Here is a 25307-nt window from a genome sequence, read left to right as displayed (position 1 = left end):
TCTGGGGCAGCTGGGCACATTCCTTCCTCCAGCAGCTTTCCAAGTCTCCCCTTCCTTCTCCAGGTGCCCGCCATGGTGAGGTACATCCACCAGTGGCTCGTGGCCAATGAGTTTCCTGAGTACAATCTGTACAGGCCCCTTCTGGATCTGACAGAGGCACAGCCCTCTGACGTGGTGATGGCTCTCCTGCGTGTGGCCCCATTGTGTGACAGGTATGGGGCTCACCTGCCCAGAGGGCTCAGGGCTCAGCAGCCCTTCCCCATGTGCAGCCTTTCCCAGGTGTCTGACACAGAGAATTCCAGGGCCCTCTGGCTGCTCCCTTTGCCAGCCCTGGCCCCTGCCAGCCCCCCAGCGTGCTGCCATGCTTTCCCCCTGCCCCTCAGGGGCCAGTGCCCACAGGGCTGGGCTGCCTGCGTGCTGCCAGTGAGGGGCAGTGGGCAGAGGCAGGGCTGGCAGAGCAGCTCAGCTCCCCGCTGCCGCCCAGGCCACGCTGCTGTGTCCCAGACTCCTCTGAGACAGAGCTCTGACCCCACAGAGCTGCTCTGGCCATGTGGAAGAACATCATGTGCTCGCTGAGGACTGCAGAGCCGGCCATGCTCGTACTCCTGGATGTGCTGGGGAGCTGGCCAGAGCACAGCACGTGCACCTCCGATGGGGACCACACGGCTGTCCTTGCCCTGGCTGTGAGTTTCTGCCTCTGCTGGCCCCAAGGCCACCTCTCCAGCAGCTCTCCATCCTCCCTCCCCCACGGCGTCTCCCTGCCTCAGGCGCTGGGCTGAAACCTGGCCTCGGGGCAGCTCCAGGGTCACCAGGCCCGGTGCTCCCCCTGCGTCTCTCCGGGCCTCTCCCTCCCGTGCTCGGGCCCTGCCACACGGACACCTCGGCACTGAACGCTGTCTCGGGCTGCTCTGTCCTTTGCAGGCAACCGTGGTGATGTGGAAGATCCTCCAGCTGCCCTGTGTGCCACATGTAGTCACCGTGTATTTCCCCGGCCTCTTTGTGCATCTGCTCTTCCAAGTGCTCTTCAGCACTCTGGATGTGCCAGAGGAGGTCGATACCTTCTGGAAGGGATGCCAGCAGCAACACGGCCTTGCCACCAGCCCCAGCAGGTGCTCCATGCCAGTCCTCCTGTCCCTGCCATGTGCCCAGGGCAGGGGCCAGTGCTCCCAGTGTAACCTCAGCTTTGCTCTGTGCACAGCTTTGCAGAGCAGACCCTCAAGGCCCTGCTCTGCCAACTTCACTATGAGGATGTGGTGGTGGCCATGGAAGACAAGCGTGGCTGGGACACACTGCTCTGTGCTGACACCCACCACTGTGCTGTGGGCGTGCTGGCCAGGTGAGACCCCCTGCTCCCCAGCTGTCCCCGGCATGTGTGCCCTGTGCCCGAGGTGCCCCACACAGTCCCTGTGGCCGTGGGCCAGAAGGCCTTGTCACCAAGGGACGGCCAAGGAGGCTGCAAAAGGCTGGGAGAGGAGCGTGCCCAAGAGCAGCAACCTCCCAGAGGGCTCAGCTGCCCCTTGCAGGGTGGTGGAGAAAGGCCAGAGCTCTGTGAGGCAGTCCTGGGAGAGGTTTGCCCCCACTGGCTAAGGGCTTTGACTCGTGTTTCCTCCTGTCAGAGAAATGCACCGCGCATCCGAAGCCGCGTGTTCCAGGATTGCGTTCCACCTGCTCGGGCTGCTCAGCAAGGACACGCCGTGCCGGGATTTGGCTGCCCTGGCGTTCCTTGTGGAGGTGAGCCTGAAGGCCAGCGCTGCCTCGCTGAGCTGCCTCCCGGCTCTCTGCCCTCTCTTGGCCGCAGTGCCTGGGACGGAGCCCGTGCCCTGTGCTGCTACCTGGGCCCGGCCCTGGGCAGTTCTGGGCTCCCGCAGGCCGCTCCCCCGTCACCGGCCTGTGCCTTTCAGATCCTGGAACACCTGAACTTGAGTGAGCGCCGTGACAGCGTCCTGCAGTTCCTGTCCAAGCACCTGCAGGGCGAGTGCAGGGGGAGGCGTCGCTTGGCGCTCCGAGGCCTCGTGGCGCTCGGCACCACCAGTGTCTCGGTGAGAAGAGCGCAGGGGCTGAAGCCGTGCTGCCAGCGTGGGGCTGGGGAAGGCAGTCCCTGGGGCTTGGCTGGCCTTGGGGCACTGAGGCAGCTGCTGCCAGCTCTCCTGCCTCCTGCTGCAGCTGCCCCAGGGCTTTGGCACAGGCCTTGGGCCCCTGGGCCCTGTGGCAGCAGGATGGTGTTTCACACACTTGTGTTCCACAAATAGATGGCCATAAGGATGTGGAGCCTGCATGAGAGGCTCGTGGAACTCCTGAAGGAAGATGACAGCACCATGCTCAGGATGACCACGGTTCTCCTCAGAGCTTTATTTTTCTGCAATGGTGCCCCAATAACCAGCACCATCGCCCTGCAGCTGGCTGAGGCACTCCTGCCACTCTTTGACAATGTAAGGGTCTGCGCCTCCAGCCACGGCCAGTGCGTGCTGCCCGCACACTTTGTGCCCTGTGCACTCACAGGCTGTGCCCAGGTGGGCCTGAAGCAGCTGATGCTGAGGTCTTTCTTCCTTCCTTTCCTACAGGAGGACAGCCAGGTGCAGTTGTGCTCCCTGTTTGTCTTCAAGGAGATGCTGGATTTTTTTCCGGAAGAGGAGAGAAAGGTCCTGAAGGCACACGTGCGCCAGAGCCTGCTGCCACTCTCCTTGCACTGCCACGATGAGAACCAGAGAGTGGCAGAGGTGAGGACTCGGCAGCTGCCGCTGGCCCCTGGCAGGGGCTGGGCTGGCCCTGCCCTGGTGCCTCGCAGGCTGCAGCTCCTGCTGGCCTTGGCACAGGGACGGGGTCCTGCGCCCTGGGCTGTGGGGCCATCTCCGCGTCTCTGCTGCTCTCCAGGCTTCTCAGGAAACACTGCTCTGTGCGGCCGAGTTCCTCAAGAGGAGGGATCTTGGAGAACTGGTGCAGAACCAGAAGCTGTGGCAGTTCCCCGAGTGCCTGGTAAGGAGGGCCGGGAAGCCGCAGCCCCAGCCTGGAGCAGCCCCTGAGCGCGGTGCTCGGTGTGCGGGCTGGCAGCTGTGCCCCTGCCCGCTGCTGCAGCCCGAGGCCGCGCGGGCTCTGCTCCAGGCTCCTGCGGCCTGAGCCGGGTGCCCATGGAGCCCCAGCCCGGGGGGCTGCGGGGCCAACCCTTCCCTCCTGCCGCTCTCTCCAGCTGGCAGAGGACAGCAGCAGCGTGGCCAAGCACCTGCGCCGGGCCCTGCCCTACCTGCAGAGCCCACAGGAGCCCCTGCGAGAGGCGGCCGTCAGGTTCATGGGTGAGCCACGAGCCGGGCCAGGAGGGCGTGTGGGCACAGGGCTGGCGGCGCCGCTGGCAGGGAGCTGTGCCCTGGGCCTGACAGGCTCTGTGTTCCCAGGGACGGCCGGGCGGCACCTGAGGGGGAGGAAGGAAGAGCTCCAGCTCCTCTCTGAGGGTGAGCGAGGGCAGCGGGCTGCCAGCGGGGGCTGCCGGGGGAGCTGCGAGCCCTGCCCCGGCTGCGGAGGGCTCTGCTCCCTGTGCGGACCAGGGCCGGCGTGGGCAGAGCACACAGAGCTTTCAGGGCACCTGGGGGATTCGTGGCCAGCAGCTTCGGGCTAATCCAGCTGGTCCCTGCTCCCTGCTGGCCATGGCCAGAGCCGGCTGGGATGGCCCTGGCACAGAGTCTTCTTGGGTCCCCTCAGATGTGGGAACTGACCATGGCTCTGTTCCTCTCTCTTTCAGCCCTTGAAGGCATGGAAAATGACACCAGCGTCGCCGTCGCAAGCCTGGCAGTACAAACATTGTGCATCCTCCAGGAAGCAGAGAGAGCTCCATATTCCATCTTTGACAACCTGCAGGATCGGCTCCGCAGGGCATGGAGGAGACGGCCTCGTCTGTCGGGGCTCGGCTGGCTGCGCTGCTGCAGCTCTGCAGAGAGCTGATCCCAGAGGCTCTGTCTGCTGGGGCCACCCGAGCCAGCAGGAATGTCTCGTTTCTTTAAGATTGTTCTTTTCTTTCTTTTTGTTTTTCTTTAGCGTATAAATATAGGATGTGTTGCTATAGACAGACTGCCAGGATCTTTATTTTGCTGCCCAGGCTCTGCAGGGCCGAGGGGAAGAGGGTGTAAAAGGGTTCCTGGGCTCAGCAAGCTGCCCAGGCATGCAGGGTTGCAGGGAAAATGGCCAGAAGCCCCTTGGCCTTTGGTGGCTCTGCTGAAGCCTTTGTGCTGCCCACAGAGCAGATGGGCAGGGGCTGGAGCTGTGGGGATCTCTGTGATAGCGGTGCCTGGAGATGGCCACAAGCCCTGTCCCAGGCAGGAAGCGCCATCCGTGTCCTCCTGCCCGTGTGTTGCTGGCTGGATTGCTGAGGGCTCCCAGGTGCCTCTTGGTGGGGCTCCTCTGGAGCTCCTGTGGGGCTGTGGCGCTGCTGCCGGGCAGGTTGGCCGGGCTGGGGAGACCCTGAGGGGACGGGGCCACGAAGGGATGAGGGGCTGTGGGAGCCCTGACAGGACAAGGCAGTGGGAAGGCACAGGGGGGACGTGTGAGGGAGTGGGTAACGTTGGCTCGGGGAGGAAAGTGGGTTGGAGCCAAAGAGACCACTCACCCCGATGTTCGTGTGGCAAACAGAGCACGTTTATTCTCAAGCCCTTCCTTCTAAAGGGCCTTTGAAAACCCAGTCTGGATGATTTCACTGCTCTGATCTCTGTGCCCCTTCAGATTCTGGCCTGGGCAATGCCTGCAGCCTTGGGAGAGATGTGATGGGCCCGGCCCCTGTCAGTCAAAGCAGGGCTGGTACATTCACCCCGTACAAGCCAGCCTGCACGGTGACACGGCAACAGAGTGCGAGGCACAGCTCCGGGGGCTCCCCGTGAACCTCAGCTCTGGGACCACTGTCTGCCTCAAGCTTCAGGGGCTGCATTGGGAGCCCGGCTGGGCTCTGCCCTGGGGCCATCCTGCAGGGACAGCTGCAAACAGGGAGCATTCCCTGCCACCAAGAGCCAAGGCAGGGCTGCAGGGCAGCTGCTCCAGCCCCGACTGCACTGCTGAGTGCTGTGCTCTGGGGCTGGGGCTCCCCGCACAGGGGACTGCACTGGTGTGCCAGAGGAGACACAGAAGCTGCAGCTTCAGCCTAACTGAGGTGGGTGCGTGGGCTGGGAAGAGTGGGGAGGCTCCAGGGGATTCACAGAGCTCATCCTGCTGCAAGGACGAGGAAAAGGGACCGGGAACTCAGCAGTGAGGAGAGCTAGGGGCTGGAGAGCAGCTCTGAATGACACTAAAATCCCACCAGACCTCTGAGACATTGCTGCTCCTCAGCCAGTGACAGGATGAGTCCCTAAGCCTGGGACTGGGCCTTCCTCATGGTGAGGGGCAGCAAGGAAGGCAACAGTGTGCTGGAGACTGGAATGGGCTGGGAACTCACTGGGGGAAAAGAGGGAGCAGTTGGGAAGTAAAAAGCAGGTGTGGGAGAGAACAGTTCAGAGAAGGGCTGAGCTACTGCTTGAGCAAGCTGCAAAAAGTCATTTGGGGTCATCCCAGATTGATTTCATTTCAGAAGTTATTGAACAAGTTTATTTTTTGGGTGGCTGTGTGTTTTTCCTTGGAGGTGTACACTCTGCAGACTTGAGCTGTGTTGCTGAAATGCTCAAGCCAGTCTGTGCTGCAGGGCACCCCATTTCTCCTTTGGCTGATTGCAGTCCGGTGCTGAGCTCCAGCAGGGCCCTGGCAGAGCCCAGAGCAGCCTCAGCACCCACAGAGCCCGGCTGCAAGGAGAGAAACCAGAAAGCCCAGTCAGCTGAAGGCTCCTGTCCCCTTGTCCCAGCCGCCCGCGGTGCCCAGGCCATGCTGGCCGTGCCAGAGCTGTGCCCAGAGCTGCCCATCACTGCTGCCTTTGGGAGCAGAGCAGGAGGGCAGGACATGTGCCCAGCCTGCAGCCGGCCACGGCACCTCCAGCCCTCAGCAGCTGCCCAGAGCAGGACGCTCCTGTGCTCGCTGCCATCTCCCCAGAGCTCTGATCCCACCATCCCCAGCAGACAGGACCCACCTCACGCCATCCCCTGCTGGAAGAAAAGCTGGTCCCAAACGATGCCCTCAGCCTTCTCCAAGGGCACGGCCCATCCACGCCGCAGCTGCTCCCAGGCACGGCCTGATCCAGACTGGACCCCACCTGGAACGCTTCCTCAAGGAAAACAAACATCAAATTATTGATAATAGATTACAGACAAAAAGGGGAACAAGAAAAAAGGTCAAAGATCTTATCTCTGTCAGGGCCTTAAGGAAGGCCCAACCCCTGCATGCCAGGGAAAAACCCACCATGGGGAGGGAACCCCAGGCTTTCTCCCTTCCCCTGCACGGCCCCCATGATGATCCCAAAGCAAACAAGGGCAGTGGAGCAGCCCAAGCCCTTCCTTGCCTGCAAAGCAAAGCAGCCCCTGCACAGGGTCTGGAGTCCCACCTCTGCTCCCACCATGGGGGTTTGTTTGTGTCGGGCTGGCTGCCCCAGCCCAGCCCCAGCCCGGGGCACGGTGGGTGCTGGGGGCTGTTGGCAGGGCCAGGAGCCCACTCCCATTTCGTACCCACCCCAGCCCATGCCCCAGCCCTGCCAAAAGCAGCCTGGCAGCCGACTGAAGGATCAGCTGCATCCGCCCCAGCAAAGGGGGAACCTTTGGTTCCCAGCCAGGCTGTACAATGCCCAAATCTGGGAGCATCCCCCTGCGTGTGGACTCATCTGCAAACTCCCTGTGGAACCTGGCTTTGAAGGAGATGTCAGAATCAAAGTCCACCATCTTCAGCCTGCCGGTGGTCAGGTGGAGCAAGAGGTTGTCATCCTTGACATCGTCCTCGCTGCCCCCAGCAGCAGCAGGGCCCGACCCTGCTCAGCTCCCGAGATCAGACGAGACCGGGCGCTCTCAGGGCGGTGTGCCATGGGCACCTGGCAGCCCCCAGCAGCGACCTTCAACCCACCCCAGAACCCTCCTGGCACAAGCCCAGAAAACCACGGGGGCTCCGCACGGCCAACAGGGCCGCCCCTGCCTACAAGGGGATCTAGAGACAGACCCGAGCCCACAACACACACACAAGGGACAAAAAACGAACAAGGACCATGTCTAGGTTTGAAAAGACAGGAGTCTGTGAAGGAAGGCAAAAGCCTCCTGTGAAATGGAAAAGGTAAACCCCCTCCCTCCGAATTACCACAATTTAAGAAAAGGCTCTCAGGCAAAGATATGGGAATGGAATAACAGTTCTTTACTAGGAGTAAAACTAAATTAAAATAATAATTTTTAAAAAATGTAATTAGTATGAATAAAACTAGTGATGGAGTCAGAAACCTGACACCCTGAGGAGTCAGGGTGTTGGTAGTAGTCCAGTTAAATGGTGGCTGCTCCTCCTGGAGTGGCAGATGAAATGCTGCTGAAGCAGTGATCTCTAGAAGGGTGGAGTTTTCTCTGAAGTGCTGGTAGTAGTTGGGCTTGGTCTTCCTCTGGGAATTCAGCAGAGAAGAAGCTGCTCCTCGGGGAATCCAGCGAAGTGGCTGTCCAGTGCCCCAAAAATGCTGATTTTATTCAGGTAGGGGTGCTTGGCTCCTCCCTCTGGGTGGAGCATCTCACAATGGGATGATGTAACTTTACCGGTCATGCAGTGAGTCATTCAATGGTCCATGAACAGAAGATATCTCCCCGGAGGGAGACATTGTTCTTGGAAGAGATAAGAATACTGCCCGACCTCCAACAGATGGCAATAGAATACATGCTTATCTTACAAGCCAGGACATCCCACATCCCCATTTTCCACATTGTCCCCCCACTGTCCCAATGTCCCCAATGTCCCTGATGTCTCTGATGTCCCCAGTGTCCCCCCATTGTCCCCATTATCCCTATTGTCCCCACATCCCCAATGTGACCCCAATGTCCCCATGTCCCCGATGTCCACCCATTATCCCAATGTCTCTGATGTCCCCAATGTCCCCCCAGATGTTCCCACATCCCTGATGTCCCCCTATTGTCCCCGATGTCCCCATTATCCCCACGTCTCCTACATCCCTGATGTCCCCGATGTCCCCCCAGATCCGCATTGTTCCCAATGTCTCTGGTGTCCCCAATGTCCCCCCACTTCCCTGATGTCCCCACATCCCCAATGTTCCCCCGGTGTCCCCGATGTCCGCACACCCATGACGCCCTGTCCCACCGTGCAGTGTCCCTGTTGGTGTCCACGCGGATGCCGCAGATGTGGGCGCTGCTGGGGGCGCCGGGGCGGCTGCATTGCGCCTTTGCGCCCCGGCCGGGCCCTTCACGCTGCAGCGGCTGCGGCACCGCCACGGCGCCACGCGGCGCCTGCTGGCCTTCGACTCGGCCGCCGCCCGCCGCACCGAGGCCGTGCCGGGGGTGCTGCTGCTCCTGGGGGGCCACGGGAGCCCCCCCGGCACCGCGCAGGGGAGGGGAGGGGAGGGGCTGCGGAGCCCTGCGGGGACAGCGGGGGGCGCCGCCGAGCGGGGGGGTAGTTCAAATCCTCCTGGCCGCCAGGGGGCGCTGCTGGGAGTGGGCGGCCTCAGTCCTCCCAGCCGGTAGGGGGCGCCAATGGACAGCCTTGGTCCTCCTGGCCACCAGGGGGCGCTGTGGGCCTGGAACAGCCGTGGTCCTCCTGGCCGCTAGGGGGCGCTGCAGGCATGGAACTGCTTTGGTCCTCCCAGCCGCTAGGGGACGCCACTGGCAGTGGATGGTTTTGGCCCTCCCGGCCACCAGGGGGCGCCACTGGCACGGGACAGCCTTGAACCTGCTGGCCACTAGGGGGCGCTGTGGGCATTGAATGGTTTTTTGGAAGGTTTTGGGAGCATTTTTGGGGCTTTTTGGGAGGTCCTGGAGCAGTTTGGTGGGTGATTTCTGGGGGTTTTGAGGGCATTTTTTGCGTTTTTTTGGGGGAGTTTTGGGGGTGATTTCTGGCGACTTTTTTAATGTGTTTCTGGAAGGGTTTAGGGGGCAATTTTTGAGGGGTTTTGGGAGTATTTTTTGGGGTTTTTTTGGGGGGGTTCTGGTGTGATTTTGGGCACAGACCAGCCACGGTCCTCCCAGCCGCCGGGGGGCGCCACTGAGGCCGAACGTTTCCTCGGTCCTCCCAGCCGCCGGGGGGCGCCAGGGTGGTGTCGCTGCAGCTGCCGCCGCTCTCGGGGTCGGACGACGGCGCCTTCGTCTGCTCCGTGAGCGCGCCCAGGGCAGGTGCAGCAGGTGCTGCGGCTGCGCCTGATTGGTCAGTGCCGGGAATGGGCGGGGCCGGGGCTCCCAGGGGCTCCCAGTATGTCCCAGTCCCTCCCAGTATGTCCCAGTCCTTCCCAGTTCCTCCCAGTCCCTCCCAGTATGTCCCAGTTCCCTCCCAGTTTCCTCCCAGTCCCTCCCAGTTCCTTCCCAATCCATTCCCAGTCCCTCCCAGTTCCCTCCCAGTCCCTCCCAGTTCCTCCCAGTATCCCCAGCTCACTGTCCCGTGTCCCAGCCCCTCCCAGGGTGTCCCTGCTGCCGTCCCGGCTGTCCCCGGGGCTCCCGGCCGAGCTGCGCTGCGACGCCGTCGGCTTCTTCCCGCTGGACGTGGAGATCCGCTGGGAGCGCCGTGCCCGCGGCCACGCCCGGCCACGCCTGGAGGACACCTTGGGGGACACTTTGGGGGACACTTTGGGGGACACCCCGGTGACCACCCTGGGGCCCAGCTGGAGCTCCGGGCACCAGCACGCGGCCGACGGCACCTTCAGCCGCAGCGCAGGGCTGCGCGTGGCTGCAGCGGTGCCAGGGGACAGCTACAGCTGCCTGGTGACACACGCGCCATGGGACACCCCACACCGGGTCACCGTGGTGGTGGCAGGTGAGGGACACCTGGGGACACACCTGGAGACATCAGGGATGGGGTCTGGGGATGCCTGGGGACATCTAGGACAGGGTTTGGGCACAGCTGGGAATATTGGGGACATCTGGGGACATCAAGGACAGGGTTTGTGGACACCTGAGGACATCAGGGATGGAGTTTGGGAGACTTGAAAACATCAGGGATGCGGTTAGGGACAACTGGGGACATCAGGGATGGGGTGTGGAGGGTCTTGGGACACCAGGACTGGAGCTGGGGACACCTGGGGTGGAGTTGGGGACACAGGAGCAAGGCTGGGGACACCTGCAGCTGGGTTTGGAGGGTCTTGGATACCAGGACTGGGGCTGGGGACACCTGGGATGGGGTTGGGGACATCAGGAATGGTGTTGGGGACACTGAGGATAGAGTTGGGAACACCAGGATGGGGTTGGGGACATCAGGAGTGGGGTTTGGGACACTTGGGGACATTGGGAACGGGGTTTGGAGGGTCTTGGGACACCAGGGATGCCTGGGGACACTGGGGACAGGGTTGGAGACACCTGGGTTGGAATTGGGGACAGGGTTGGAGACACCTGGGAAGGGGTTGGGGATACTGGGGACAGGGTTGGGGACACAGGGATGGAGATGGGGACAGCTGGGACAGGGTTGGGAACACTTGGGACAGGACTGGGATCTCCTATGGGACATCAGGAGCAGAGCTGGGGACATTGGGGTGAGGCCGGTGCCACCAGGACGGGCTCAGTGCCACCCGGGGGTGTCGGTGACGCGTCCCCAATGTCCCCACAGGTGCCACCGGGCCCAGCGTGGAGGACATGGTGGGGATGGCCCTGGTGACCATCGTCATCGGGGCGCTCAGCCTGCGCCTGTGGCCCTCGGCGGGGAGGTGACACTGGTGTCCCCAATGTCCCCAGTGTCCCACTTCATCTCCGTGTCCCCAGTGTCCCAATGTGTCCCCTCCTCTCTCACTCCAGTGGGGCTCTTCATGTGACAGCTCTGATGTCCCCAAACCCCCAAAAATGTCCCCAACCACCCCCCCACCCAAAATGTCCCCAACCACAAATTTCCCCAGTGTCCCCAAATGTCCCCAGTGTCACCAAATATTTCCAAAATAAACGGGGGTTGACATCCACCCCCCAAACCGAAGTGTCCTGAGTGGGGATTTGGAACATTTGGAGACATTTGGGGACATTGGGGACACTGGTGGGGTTGGTGGCACTGGAGGAGTTTGTTCCAGTTTGGATTTTAAGGTTCTTTTTTAAAGCATTGATTAAAAAACCCAAAGCACAAATTTAAAGTCATTAAAGAACCAATTACCCAGCTCCAATTGTTCATTGGATTTTTTTTTAAAAAGCAATTTTAGAAAAGTTTCGTTTCCCATTTTATCGATTTCTCATCAAATCTTCACTTTTGTCACAGGAGAGAGAGGGGCAAAAAAAGGAGGAAAAAATGGGGGGAAAAAAAGTGACAAAAAAAGGGGGAAAAAAATGGGGGAGGAAAGGAAAAAAAAGGAGTTTCCTCCCCCCGGGTTCCTTCATCTCCCCACCTCCAATTCAATAACAGTGAGTTATCAATAATCAACAGCAGTTACTTATCAATAATCAACAGCAGTGAGTTATCAATAATCAATAGCAGTGAGTTATCAATGACCAATAGCAGATTATCAATAATCAATAGCAGATTATCAATAATAAATAGCAGTGAGTTATCAATAGTCAATAGCAAATTATCAATAATCAATAGCAGATTATCAATAATAGTAAGTTATCAATGATCAGTAGCAGGGAGTTATCAATAATCAATAGCAGAGAGTTATCAACAATCAATAGCAGATTATCAACAATCAATAGCAGAGAGTTATCAATAATCCGAAGCAGTGAGTCATCAATAATCAATAGGAGGGACTTATCAATAATCAATAGCAGGGAGTTACCAATGAGCAATAGCAACAAGTTATCAATAACCAATAGCAGTGAATCATCAATAATCAGTATCAGTGAGTTATCAATAATCAACAGCTGCGCATCATTCAATCGGCATTTTTAACAATATTACAAATAAATCAATCCAATATTAATTATTGATTATTGATTATTGATACTTGATTATTACTAACCATTACAAATAAATTTATCCGATATCAACTATTGATTATTAATTAATCAATATTGCAGAGAAATAAATTCAGTACTAATTATTAATTCTTTATTATTACTAGCATTGCAAAGAAATAGACCCAATATCAACTATTGATTATTAATTAATCAACACTAAAAAGAAATTGATCTATTATCAATTATTAAGGATTAATTAATCAATATTACAAAGAAATCTATCCAATATTAATTATTAATTATTGATTATTAAGAATCAATATTACACGTAAATTAATCCTATGTTATTATTTATTTATTATTAATCAATATTACAAGAAAATCAATCCTATATTATTAATTATTATTAATATTACAAAGTAACAAATCCAATAGTGTTAATCAATGTTAAAAATAAAATAATCCAATATAAATTATAAATTATTAATCAATATCACAAAGGAATCTATCTATGTTATTAGATATTAGTAATTATTAATTATTAATCACTCGATATTACAGAAACTTTTATCCACTCATTATTATTTAATATTAATCAATGCTACAGAGAAATCAATCCTATGTCAATTATTTATTATTAATTAATCAATATCACAAATTAATAGTTCCAATATTAGTTATTAATTATTGATTATTGAACAATGTCACACAGGAATCGATCAAGCATTAGTTATTGATTATTGATTATTGATCAGTATCACACAGGAATCGATCCAGCATTAGTTATTGATTATTGATTATTGATCAATGTCACAAATTAATTGATCCACCATTAGTTATTGATTATTGATCAATGTCACACAGGAATCGATCCATCATTAGTTATTGATTATTGATCAGTATCACACAGGAATCGATCCATCATTAGTTATTGATTATTGATCAGTATCACACAGGAATCGATCCAAAGCTCGTTCCCGTGTAACATTTCCCGCTCGCCGCGAGCTCTGAAAGCGCTGATCGCGCGTCTGTAAAATCACAAACCAATCACTGATTACACAAGTTAATTAGTAATTAATTAATTATTACACAAGTTAGTAATAAATTAATAGCTAAACAAGTTAATTAGTAATAAATTAATAATTATAATAGCGATAAAATCGGAGCAATAAAAATGTGGACAATGAGGGTCAGGACACCACAAGAAGATAAAAAATGAAGAATTTTGGACATCTGGGAGTTTTGGGCACTGTTAAAACACCAGTCAGTTGTTCTTGAAATTTTAAAAAATTATTAGAAATAAAATAGTTATTAAAAAAGAAAATAAAATATTAAAATAATAAAAAATAAAATTAAAATAAAAAATAAAATCAGAGTAATCAAAATCTGGACAATGACATTTAGGCCACCACGAGGCGATAAAAAGAAAAAAATTTTGGATGCCCGGATGTTTTTGGGCACCATGAAAAATACCAGTTCTGCTTCTTTAAAATCTTTTAAAAATTACTGATTCAAACAAGTTAATTATTAATAGAGTAAGTATAAAAATAGCAATAAAATAGGATTAATAAAAATTTGGACAATGAGAGTCAGAGCACCACGAGACGATAAAAAATGAAGAATTTCAGACATCCAGCAGTTTTTGGGCGCTGTGAAAACACTGATCAGATGTTTCTGAAATGTTAAAAGTTTATTAGTAATAAAATAGTTATTAAAAATATAAACAATAAAAATAAAATAAGAAAAAAATAAAATAAAAATAAAATAAAATTTAAAAATAAAATCAGAGTAATAAAAATGTGGACAGCGAGGGTCAGGCACCACAAGCCGATGAAAAACAAAGAATTTCGGACATCTGCGAGTTTTTGGGCACTGTGGAAAATAACAATCAGTTATTTTTTAAATTTTAAAAATTTATTAGTAATAAAATAGTTATTAAAAATAAAAATAAAAATACAATAGTAACAAAAAAAATAAACTAATAAATAATATCAGAGTAATAAAAATGTGGACAATGAGGATGAGGACACCATGAGACGATAAAAAATGAAGAATTTTGGACATCCAGGAGTTCTTGGGCACCATGAAAAATGCCACTCGCTGGTTTTGAAAATGTTAAAAAATTAGTGATTCAAAAAGTTAATTAGTAATAAAATAGTTATAAAAATAGCAATGAAATCGGAGCAATAAGAATCTGGACAATGAGGGTCAGGACGATGACAAGACAATAAAAAGTGAAGAATTTCGGACATCCGGATGTTTTTGGGCACTGCAAAAAATGCCAATCAGTTGGTTTTTAAAATTGTAAAAGTTTATTAGTAATAAAACAGTTACTAAAAACCAGCGATAAAATCAGAGCAATAACAATGTGGACAATGAGGTCAGGACAGTGACAAGACAATAAAAAGCGAGGGATTACGGACGTCCGGATGGTTCGGGCACTGAGCTGCCAAAGCCACGCCTTGAACAAGGAATAACCCAAAAGCAGCAGCCTGTTGCATATTCATCGATCTCATGCATGATGCATCAATCCTGTCCAGCCACAGAGCCCGGAGCAGTGGCAGCCTCTTCTCAATCCCGCGGCGCCCGCAGGGCTGAGCGGGGCACGGAGAGTGAATTTCCTTTAATCAGGGAGCGCTTGTGGCAGCACATTGCTCTGCCTCCCAGCATTTTCCACAGAGGAGCACAGAGGGAAACGAAAGAGAAAACAATTTCTGTTTCTGCTCCTTGTTTTAGTATGTGGAACGTGTTTGGAGAATTGTTTAACGATTTGTTACCCAAATTGTTGTGGGGTGGTTGCTGGGTTGGGCTCTGGTGAGGATCGTTTGAGCCTGGGGCCAATCCAACCCACCTGGGGCTGGAATCTCAGAGAGGGTCACGAGTTGTGAGGAGTTCGATTTGGGAGTTAGAAAAAGCAGGTTTGTAATTTTAGTATCTCCTTTAAACAGTATATTAATAGAAAAAGCGGGTTTGTAGTTTTAGTATCTCCTTTAAATAGAGTATTAATAGAAAAAGCAGGTTTGTAGTTTTAGTGTCTCCTTTAAACAGTATATTAATGTATATTAGTATAGTTCTAATAAAGAAACCATTCATCCTTCTGAGCTGGAGTCAGGCATCGTCATTTCTTCCCCCCGGCTCGCCTGCATTTACAATAAGCTGTAAATTCTTTTTCTCTGCAAGATTTCGGTGTCCTGCGGCTGCTGTCCCGGTGCAAGTACCTCATTCCTTTCTTCCCACACACAGAGTTTCTGTTTTAACCACAAAAGCTCCGTTTTAACCACAAATCTGCATTTACCCTACCATTAAAATGTTAATACAGCACTACTAATCAATGTAACATAATACAAATCCTATTCAATTTAATACTTGCAAAAGCCAACCATAAAATATGCATTTTTCACAGAGGACATCCCGAGGCTGCTGCAGGGACAGCGATGTCACCGCTGTGACGTCGTCGGGGACGGTGACATCATCAGGGACATCGCTGCTGTCACTTCTCCCCTCTCCCCTCCCCACGCGGGATTTGAGACGAATTCGGGGAATTTTCTGGGAATTTTCATTGCAATTGTCCCAAATGCTGATGGGAATTCCTGGGGTGACGTCACTGGGGACACTTGGGGACATTCTGAGGACGCTCTGGGGACACTGATGGGGTGGAGGTGGGTCAGGGGCTGAATGAGCCCCTCGGTGCCTTGCAGCAGAGCCAGGTTATAAATGACAATAGAATAATCAGCTTTTGAAATTCTGTATTGCCTTCTGCACGTTGTTATTGAGCAGGAGGATTTTGCTGTGGTACTTGGTATTGATATTGATTACTGATAATTCCTTGCAGCTGTTCGCTGGTAAAATAAAATCGATCAGTTTATGTGTGCAGTGTATAATAAATTTACTGCTTGAGTAATAAACAGATATTGTATCATAGGCCTTAATAAATTAAAAATAGATAAACATTAAATAGATTAATAACAAATACTGAAATAGAGACTATGCAATGTTAAAATACTTTTGTGTGACTGACTCAGGTGTAAAACAATTCAGTTGTTTCCCACATCTGCGGACCAGCCTCACCAGGTGATACCAGTGACACAAAGCTCAGAAGAATTTATGAATTTATCAGGGGGCCTGAAACAACAGGGTGGAACCATGAGAAGAAATCAAATATATCGACTTAATCTACAGAATGTTCTGCAGACAAGTCAGAGGTGAGACCCAAACACGAGTTCCTGGGACACCCAAACCTCCCGGGAGTGTTTGAATAATGTCAAAACTCAGGAGTGTGTTCGTGGCCCTGCAGTGGAACCGGATCCGGAGAACAAAGGGTCAAGTTGAGGGGGAGTTCTTTGGCCGAGCCCCAAAACCCTTTTTTATCCCTGATTAACTTTGTTTAGTAATCCCTTAGTGAACTTTGTTTTTCACACCCCACTGGGATTTGGGGGGGCCGGGGGGGGTCCCTGGACAGCCCCCGCTGCTGAGCACTGACCCCCCCTCACCGAGCACCGGGACCCCCCAAAAACCGCACCCGCACCCCTTCAGTGCCCCCGACCTCCCCGAGCACTGGGCCCGGACCCCCCTTTGTGCCCCCCACCCATCACGGGGGTTCCGCCCCCTCCCCTTTGACCCCCAGAGCCACGGGACCCCCGGGAACAGCACCGGGACCGGGGGGGCCCAGGGATGTGAGAATTGGATTCGTAAAGGATTCCCAAATCCTGGCAGAAAGCTCACACTGCCTTGGACTTGTCCATGCACACTCTGAGATTTTATTGTGCCAGGAATCCCCGGCCCGGATGGCAGCGATGGCCGCGTCCCAGCGGGCGTCGCGGAGCTCGGTGGCATCCCAGGCCAGCAGGGCCCGGCTGTCCTTGAGCCTGACCACCAACTCCTGCCAGGCCCAGCCCGCAGCTCTCACATCGGCCCAGGTGCCCCTGGGGTGGCCCCAAGCACGGCCAGGGCCTGGCCCAGGGAGGGGACACCACGGTGGCCCAGGGAGGTGACATCGCCCTGCTCGAGGGTCTCACCGAGACTCCAGGTGAAGTTCCTCAGGTTCCCGTGCAGGGACTCTGGGGACATGAGCTGCTGCTCGTCCCTCTGTAACCTGGTCACGGTGGCTGCCACACACAGGGTGGCCACCACATTCACCAGTGACTCCAGCTGGTACGGGGACACCTGGGGAGGGGACAAGGGAGGTGTCAGGGACCTGGTGGCACTTGTGGCCTCCAGCGGTGGCCCCTGTGTCCTCCCAGGGTCCCCTTTGTCCCCTCCCTGGAGGGCTCTGTTGTCCTCTCTGTCCCTTTGTCACCCCCTCATCCCCTCTGTCACACCCCTGTCACCCCCCACTGTCCCTTCTTCTTGCCCAGGGAGACAAACTGTGTCTGTGTCTCCCACAGTTTCTGCTCAGTCAGGCCTCAGATGTCGGGCCCCTTTATCAGCTCCATTGCTTTACTCTCTGTTTTATTCCCCATACAGGGACACCAGGGCTCTGCCCCACGGGGGTCACTGGGGATCATCCAGCCCGGATCCTCCCATGGGGGATGGAGCTGCAGCAGCGCACCAAGCTCTTCCCTCACTCTCTTCCCTCACTCCAAACTTCTTCCCTCACTCGGGGCACTCACAGGGCTTCCCTTAGTGGGGCGTCCGTTGGTGTTTGGTCAAGGTTGATCTCTGTGTGAAGCTCTTCCCACACTTCCCACACTCGTAGGGCCTCTCTCCAGTGTGGATGCGCTGGTGCTCAGTGAGGTGGGAGTTGTGCTTGAAGCCCTTCCCGCAGTCGGGGCAGCGGTAGGGCCTCTCCTCTGTGTGAATCCGCTCATGTAGGAGGACACTGGAGCTGGTCTGAAACCTCTTCCCACACTGGGGACACTCGTAGAGCCTCTCCGCAGTGTGGATGCGCTGGTGTTTTCTCAGGGCAGTGATCCACCCAAAGCTCTTCCCACATTCCAAGCACTCATAGGGCCGTTCCCCAGTGTGGACCACCTGGTGCTTGATCAGGCAAGACCTGTCTATGAAGCTCTTCCCACACTTCCCACACTCGTAGGGCCTCTCCCCAGTGTGGATGCGCCGGTGCTCAGTGAGGCTGGAGTTGTGCTTGAAGCCCTTCCCACAGTCGGGGCAGCGGTAGGGCCTCTCCCCTGAGTGACTCCGCTCATGTCTGAGGAGATGGGAGCTGGTCCGAAACCTCTTCCCACACTCCCCACACTCGTAGGGCCTCTCCCCAGTGTGGATCCTCTCGTGCCGGATCAGGTGGTAGCTCCGGCTGAAACCCTTCCCACATTCCAAGCACTTGTGGGGCTTCTCCCTGCCATGAGGCTTCTCCACCAGCTCCGAGCTCCGCCTGGATCTCCGCCTGCCTTCCTGGCTCAGGGGGGCTCTTTCCTTCCCACTGCTCCCTGGGCTGGGTTTGCAGCTCCTCCTCCTGCAGCATCTCCGGGGCTTTCCCTCCTCCTCCATCCAGCCACGCCCTGGAAATGAAAAATCCTGGTTTGAGGGAAAAAACAAGAGAAGAGCACCTTGGACTGGAGGTTCCTCCTTGCCCAAGTTGATCTCAGGAAGTCATCGGGAATCTTGTGTCTGTAAGAACCTCCAAAACACCAAGATTCAGCCCAAAAATCCCGTAAACTTTCAAGACACAAACCAAAAACACCCCAAACACCAAAAGCCAGCAAAACCCTCCTCCAAAAGATAAATATTCAGCTGCCAAATAAAACCAAAGCACCAACATTTAGCTCAAGAAATCTCAGAAACACCAAGATTCACCCCGTGAAAATCGTGAATCCCCCTCAACGGTCACCTGCTACATGTGGAGGGAGCAGCGCTCCTGGGGCTGGGGGGAGGCTGCAACTATAAGGAGTGGTGGAAACTTGTACTGCTTCCTCTTTCTGCTCCTTCTCCTCCTCCTCTTGTGTCTCTACTCTTCCTCACACTCCTCTTCCTCCTGCTATTCCTCCTTCTCCTGCACAATCCCATCTTCTCCCGCCACCTGCATCACTTGACCATTTTGTTCCTCAAGCCTGCTTCTCCTTCCCTTCTCCTCCTGCCCCCAGCCCCAGCACCCACTGCCGGCTCCTTTCCATCCCTGGTTTCCAGGAGAGGAAAAGCAGGAGGTCAGGATGCCAGGGGTTTCTCTGCGGTGGCAGCGGCAGCACCGGGCGCAGAGGTGCGGCACCGGGAGCACGGGCTGGGGCCTGTGGGGAGCTGCGGGGCCGGGCCGGGGCTGTGGGGCAGCCGGGGCTCAGCGCCGGGCGCTGCCTGACCCCACCAGCCCCGGGCAGGGCCGGCAGTGGCCCCCGGCCCCCAGGAGGCTGCGGGACGCCCCGGCCGCTGCCCGGCCCCGGGGAGCTGCCGGCCCTGCCCGCCGGGGGGGCCGCCTTTGGACACTGCGGCAGGACAGGCACCGGCTCTGCCACACGGGCTGGGCAGGGACCCTGAGCACAACGGGGAAAACAAAGGAACAGCTGGGAAATGCAGAGTGCACATGGAAGGATCAGGATTTGCTGTTCAGGATTTGCTTTGGGTCCCTGCAGAAAGGAAAGGTTTTGCAGAAAGCTCAGCAGCTCTCAGAGGATGAGCACCCACGGGCAGTGACCGGGGCTGCAGGAGTGGCACAAGAAGGCCCTGCAGCACTTGGGCACAAGGGCACAGCAGCTGAAAGCAAGAAGGGATGAGCAAAAGGCCAAGCTGAAGGCAAAGGCCATGGCAGAGTTCCCACAGCCCCTGAGGGATCAACCCCAGGGCCCAAGGGGGCCCCAGCACCCAGGGCATGACGGGGTCGGCCACAAGCACCTGGCAGAGGCATTGCCCTCCTGGCCAGGGCAGAGCCCACCCAAACAGCCCCTGGGAAGGAGTCAGGGCTCCAGCTGCAGCCCACAAGGACACTGCAAGCACAGACAGCAGCACCCTCAGCAGGAGCAAGTCCACCCCTGCATGGACATGGATTGTCAGGGCTCTCTGAGCTCCCATCCCACTGGGGACCCACCACACTGGAGCCCTGGAGAACATTCAGGCTGCGTCTGCATCCAGAGGAGGCCTCTCCTGATGGACACAGGGGCCTCTCCATCCACTCTGAATCTTACACCTAAGGGGGGAAAATTGTAAAGGTATGTTTAATTATTAAGGGAATAAATGGGAAAGCTGAGCTGGTGTCATTTGTTCAATCACTATTAGGAGCTGAAGAGAATAGGTTTGAAATAAACTAATTTATTTCTCTTCCTACTGTCATTTTTATGAACCAGGAAGGAATTTGATGGTGGTATTGTAATATTGTAAAAGGTGATACAGAGGCTATTGCTGCTGTACCTTTGTGTCAAATGTCAGGCAAGGCCTGTGCTGAAGGGAACCCAGAGGTGTGGGCAGCCCCAGGGGGAAAATTTGATGTGGAGCCTCTCCAAGTTACTCGGAAGCAACCAGGCCAAGTGAGGGCTAAAAGCAACACCCTGTTCCAGGGGAGGGAAGGAAGGGCTCAGCCTGGTATGGAGCCCCTGCTAAAGGCAGGGCTCTTGGAGCCAGGGATGTCTCCCTACAGCACTCCTATCCTGCCAGTCAGGGAATCGGATGGCTCCAATGAGGAGGACAAGGAGAAGTGGCAGACTAAGCCCCTGTGAAATAGCTCAATTTGCTATCTAAAAAATACCTTTTGAGTATCTGAAAAAGAAGTGCAAATGCTGGAGAAAAAGGTTAAACATTTGAGAAATAGTGGGACTGAAGATTCCTGGTGGATTGACCCAGAGAGGGTCTGGGCAATCTCAGAAGTAACATTTCCCAGCACCAAAAACGAGCTGAGACAATTCGAAAGATAAATAGGGAAGTACACAGCCTGGATTGAGGATTCTCTGTTCCAGCCAGAACATTGTAGGACTTTTTAATCCCACACAGCCTCCATGCTGTGGTATGGACAGGAGAAAGTGAGCAAAACTTGGGAAAATGAAGAACCAAAAATATTGATGCCTCAGCTGGGGCTCTTCCAGACTCAGAAAAGAAATTGGAATTGTAGGTGAATGTTCAACAGGGCCATGCCAAAGGAATCCTTGGGCCAAAATATTTCACCCAGTGGCCAGAGTGGCCTCATTGCCTGCAGAATTGTGCAGCCACAGCTTCAACAGAACCGAGGCTCAAAACCTGATGACAACAGGATCTCCAACTGTTCCAGTCTGCCATCAAGTTCAAGCTTTGATAACCAAAAGAACCTCACAATGGATGAGGAGTGCTCGGTTATTACAGTGTGAAACTTGTTCAGTGGCACAGGAGGATTCAGAACTGAGGACAGGGGAAGGGTTTAACCCAGCCTCCTGTTTGAACAGCCCACAGAGGGGCTGGGAAGAAACCCAGCACTGCATTCAAGTGACACAGCTCCAGACCCAGCCTGGGGGAGATTCAGGAGACATTGCCTGGCCTGAGGCAGAAAATGTCTTGGTGGATGGCTCTTCAAGGGCAGCAGAAGGGAAAAGAGTTCCAAGACACGCTGTTATTGAGGAAAGGGAATCAGACAAAGCACAGGTTACCCCCATGGTCAGCTCAACCGGCACAGCTGTGTGTGCTTGTAAGAGCCTGGCACTGAAATGCCCTGAGCAGGAAGGCTTCAATATCTTCTGGTGACACCATCTCACCTAACAGGGGGGCAAAAGCAATTCTGATTGCTCAGCAACCACTGGATCACTTATTAAGGTATTTCTAAAAGACATAATTTCAAGAAAAGGGATTGTGGAAGCAACAGACTCAGAGAGCAGAACTCATTCTCCAGGAACGATCCTCCAGGGGGCTATGGGAGCTTTAGGAACACAATGGGACCTCCAGAACCCCTGGCACCCCCAGAGCTCAGGCTGGGTACAAAGAATGAATGGGGAAAGAAAGAAACACCTTTGGAAGCTGGGGATAGAAACCAAGATGCCATGGGGACGGCTTTTGCCATTGGCTTGGGCAAGAAGAAGAGTCAGACCTAGGGCAGATATTCAATTATTTCCCCTTGCAATTGATCTCAGGAATTCCTTACCCTGGGAATTCTCCACCTAGTGCAGGGTGGAGATAAGGGATGCACATTTAAAGCAGTCTGTGGCCAGAATCCTGTCTCTGGTGCAATCTCTCTCCCAGCAAGCTGGGCTGGCACAGAGCCTGCCTTGGCACTTTGCTGCTGCCAACATCCAAGCAGGACATGGGCTCTGCCTAAGGAGTGCAAAGCAGCACCACTGGTGGCCAAGTGGCGTGGCCCATGCCAAGGGGCCCCGAGGCCAGAAACAGCCGCCAGCACAGCTGAACACGGGGGGACCCCTCAGCCTGGGCTCCAGGTCTCTGCAGCCCCGGAGATTTGCACTTCCCGCCTGCAGCAGGAGGATGGGAGGCCCCCCTGAGCCTGCACTGAAGGCAGCGCAGCAGCAGCCAGGGCTCCACAGCGGGGCAAGGCCCTGGGCCTGCCCACACCTCCTCTGCTGAAATCCTCGGCCTGGCCACCCTCCCTGGGCAGCTCCAGCCACCGGGGCCAGCCCTTGCTGCCACTGCTGCAGCTTCAGTGCTCTCTGGGCCTGCACTGCCACAGCTGCTGGGGACACACCGGGACAATTCCACTCACTTACACTCACACTGCATTAGCTGGGTTGGTGGAAAATGTAGCAAGTTTCATTAAAAAAAAAAATTATTTCTCTACTCAGGCTTGCTTTGCCTTGGCCTTGGGGAAAGAAATGTTAAAGGTTTTGTTAAGGGATGTTACACCACTCCGTGGAGATGAGTTTAACATCTCAACCCACTGGGAATACCCCAAAAGATACCCACAAAACATCAGTGCCCAGCAGGAAACAGCAACCAACACCTACCCCAGACACTGCCCCCGGCAGAGTTAGAGGCACCTGGTCTGCAAAAGGCTGAGAAGGAAATCCAGGAGTTCGAACCTAATTAACATCAGAGGCAAAGAAATCTGGGTCCAGTAGGAAACCAAATACTAAAAACTACACAACTTGGAAGCAATGAACATTAAACCAATGGATTTAGATTAGTTCAGACTGTATAAATTTAGGAAAATCTAGTAAAACTCACATGTCATGGGATAATTTTCTCTGCACAGCCGGCCTATGTGTGAATGAAATGATTTCTGTTGCACATCTTTGCCAGAACCAAGGAATGCCTTGACTCTCTAGCACTAAAGATATTGTTGGAAATTTTTTTTCCCTGCAGTTTCAGAGACAAGATTACACTATGAGAATAATTTTCCGTAATAATTGTCCTGGCTTGTAAGAGAAGCATGTATCCTATCTGCCATCTGTTGGAGGTTGGGCAGTTTTCTTATCTCTTCCAAGAACAAATGTCTCCCTCTGGGGAGATATCTTCAGTTCATGGACCATCGATAGACTCACTGCATGACCAGTAAAGTTACATCATCCCATTGTGAGATGCTCCACCCAGAAGGAGGAGCCAAGCACCCCTACCTGTATAAAATCAGCACTTTTTGGGACACTGAGCAGCTATTAGCTAGATTCCCAGAAAAGCAGCTCTTTTCTCTGCTGGATTCCCAGAGGAAGACCAAGCCCAACTACTACCAGACCTCCAAAGAAAACTCCACCCTTCTAGAGATCACCAATCCAGCAGCATTTCATCTGCCACTCCAGGAAAAACAGCCACCATTTAACTAGACTACTGCCAACACCCTAACTCCTCAGGGTGTTAGGTTTCTGACTCTATCACTAGTTTTGTTTGTACTAATTACATTTTTATTGTTATTATTTTTATTTAATTTTTCTCCTAATAAGGTACTGTTATTCCCATTCCCATATCTTTACCTAAGAGCTTTTTTTGAAATTGTGGTAATTCGGAGAGAGGGAGTTTACCTTTTCCATTTCACAAGAGGCTTTTGCCTTCCTTCACAGACTCCTGCCTTCTCAAACCAAGACAGAGCCCTTGGACAATCTTCCACCCCTGTACCTGAATTCTCCTCCCCAGGCTCAGGCCCCTGTGCCTGCACCAGCAGGGCACCCGCCTCAGCCTGCACAGGCACAGGCACCGCCGTTTAACACACAGCCCTCGGCTCCGCTGCTGCCGGACCCATCAGGTCCCTCCCAGCCCCACCTGCACCACAACAGGCAGACGATCCCGGGCACACACCTCCCCCTGGGAAAACTGCTTATCCTCCAGCTAGCAGAACACGGTGCAAGACACGGAGAGAAAACCATGATGATAGTGAGGAGGAAGGGGACAGACCCAGTCTTTACCCTCTAAGGGAAGTACCAACCGCTCCCGGAGTCATTGGGTACGTAAATGTGCCGATCAATATGGGAGATGTAAGAGCTTTCAGCAAGGAAATGCGGAAATTAATGGATAATCCTCTAGGGGTGGCAGAGAGGCTGGATGAATTTTTGGGGAACATCATCTATTCATATGATGACATCTGCGCCATTCTAAGGTCGTTATTCAACGCCGAGGAACGGGACATGATACGGCAGGCTGCAATAAATGATTGAGAACACAGGAATCCCCAGGGAGGGAGTGGCACGAGAGAAAGCCTGAACAGAGGCCATCATAGAACACCCAGGCAGAGAAGGATCAGTCTAAAATGATAGGGCTAAGGAACATGGTAATACAGGGAATTTGGGGGATGGTACCAAAGGGACAGAACATTAGTAAAGCATTGGGGGAATGCCAGGGGAGGGATGAAATACCCACCAAATGGCTGGAGAGGCTGAGAAAGAGCCTCCAAATGTATTCGGGCACCGACCCTAATTCACCTGTCAGGGGTATTCTGTTTAAAACACAATTTGTTGCTAAATCATGGGAGGACATATGGAAAAAGCTAGAAAAAAGAGAAACTTGTCAAGAGAAAAGCCTCCAAGAATTGCTAAGGGAGACACAGAAGGCTTACATGAGAAGGAATGATGAAAAATAAAAAGCACAGGCAAGGATACTGGTGGCACGATAAGGGAAGTGCAAAAACAGGAGCAGATACAAAATCCCGGAAAGCTGGCACAAACACAACAGCCCCAGGGAAAACCTAACCCCTCTCAGAAGAAAGGCATAAACAAACAGGTTAGCAGCCCTGAGTGCTTTTACTGTCAACAGAAAGGGCACTTCAAAAGAGACTGTAAAAGAGAATGAAGGATGAACAGATCTTCCAGAAGGATTAGAGGTGTCAGGGGCTTTATAATTTGGGGTCCAGAACACCTGGAGAGCCCTTGATAAAATTAAAAATTAGACCCCAAAAACAAGAATTGGTGGTTTTGGTCAATTCAGGAGCAGAAAGAACTACAGTTCAGCGACTGCCACCTGGATGTACTAAAAGCAAGGATTCAATGGTGGTCATTGGGGCTAAAGGGGAACCCTTTAAGGTTCCGGTTTTAACAAATGTGGAAATAGAAAATAAGTTTTGTCTGGGGAACATAGTACTGGTAGAAGAAGCAGATTATAATTTGCTGGGGGGGGATCTAATGGTAGCTCTGGGGATAAGCCTGATAGCACAGGACT

General features: G+C 53.2%; 2 protein-coding genes across 2 annotated transcripts; one reads left to right on the top strand and one right to left on the bottom strand.

Moving 5' to 3' along the window:
* The first annotated feature begins 7087 nt into the window (after nucleotides 1-7087).
* Nucleotides 7088-10715, top strand: LOC146764262 (tapasin-like). Its single transcript, XM_085564991.1, has 5 exons — nucleotides 7088-7095; nucleotides 8177-8354; nucleotides 9098-9175; nucleotides 9522-9828; nucleotides 10615-10715. Exons 1-5 carry the CDS (start codon nucleotides 7088-7090, stop codon nucleotides 10713-10715), a joined length of 672 nt encoding a protein of 223 aa, XP_085421117.1.
* A 423-nt stretch (nucleotides 10716-11138) lies between these two features.
* LOC146764261 (uncharacterized) lies at nucleotides 11139-19294 on the bottom strand. The gene is made up of 2 exons (XM_085565332.1): nucleotides 17489-19294; nucleotides 11139-17042 (listed from the first exon to the last, which is right to left on the bottom strand). The coding sequence occupies exon 1, from the start codon at nucleotides 18321-18323 to the stop codon at nucleotides 17499-17501; it is 825 nt and encodes a 274-aa protein (XP_085421458.1). The 5' UTR covers nucleotides 18324-19294; the 3' UTR covers nucleotides 11139-17042; nucleotides 17489-17498.
* Between the last annotated feature and the right edge of the window lie 6013 nt (nucleotides 19295-25307).

This window comes from Lonchura striata, chromosome 35 (assembly GCF_050655825.1).
Source record: "Lonchura striata isolate lonStrDom1 chromosome 35, ASM5065582v1, whole genome shotgun sequence".
Classification (NCBI taxonomy): Eukaryota; Metazoa; Chordata; class Aves; order Passeriformes; family Estrildidae; genus Lonchura; species Lonchura striata.
This window is presented reverse-complemented; position numbering and strand designations above follow the sequence as displayed.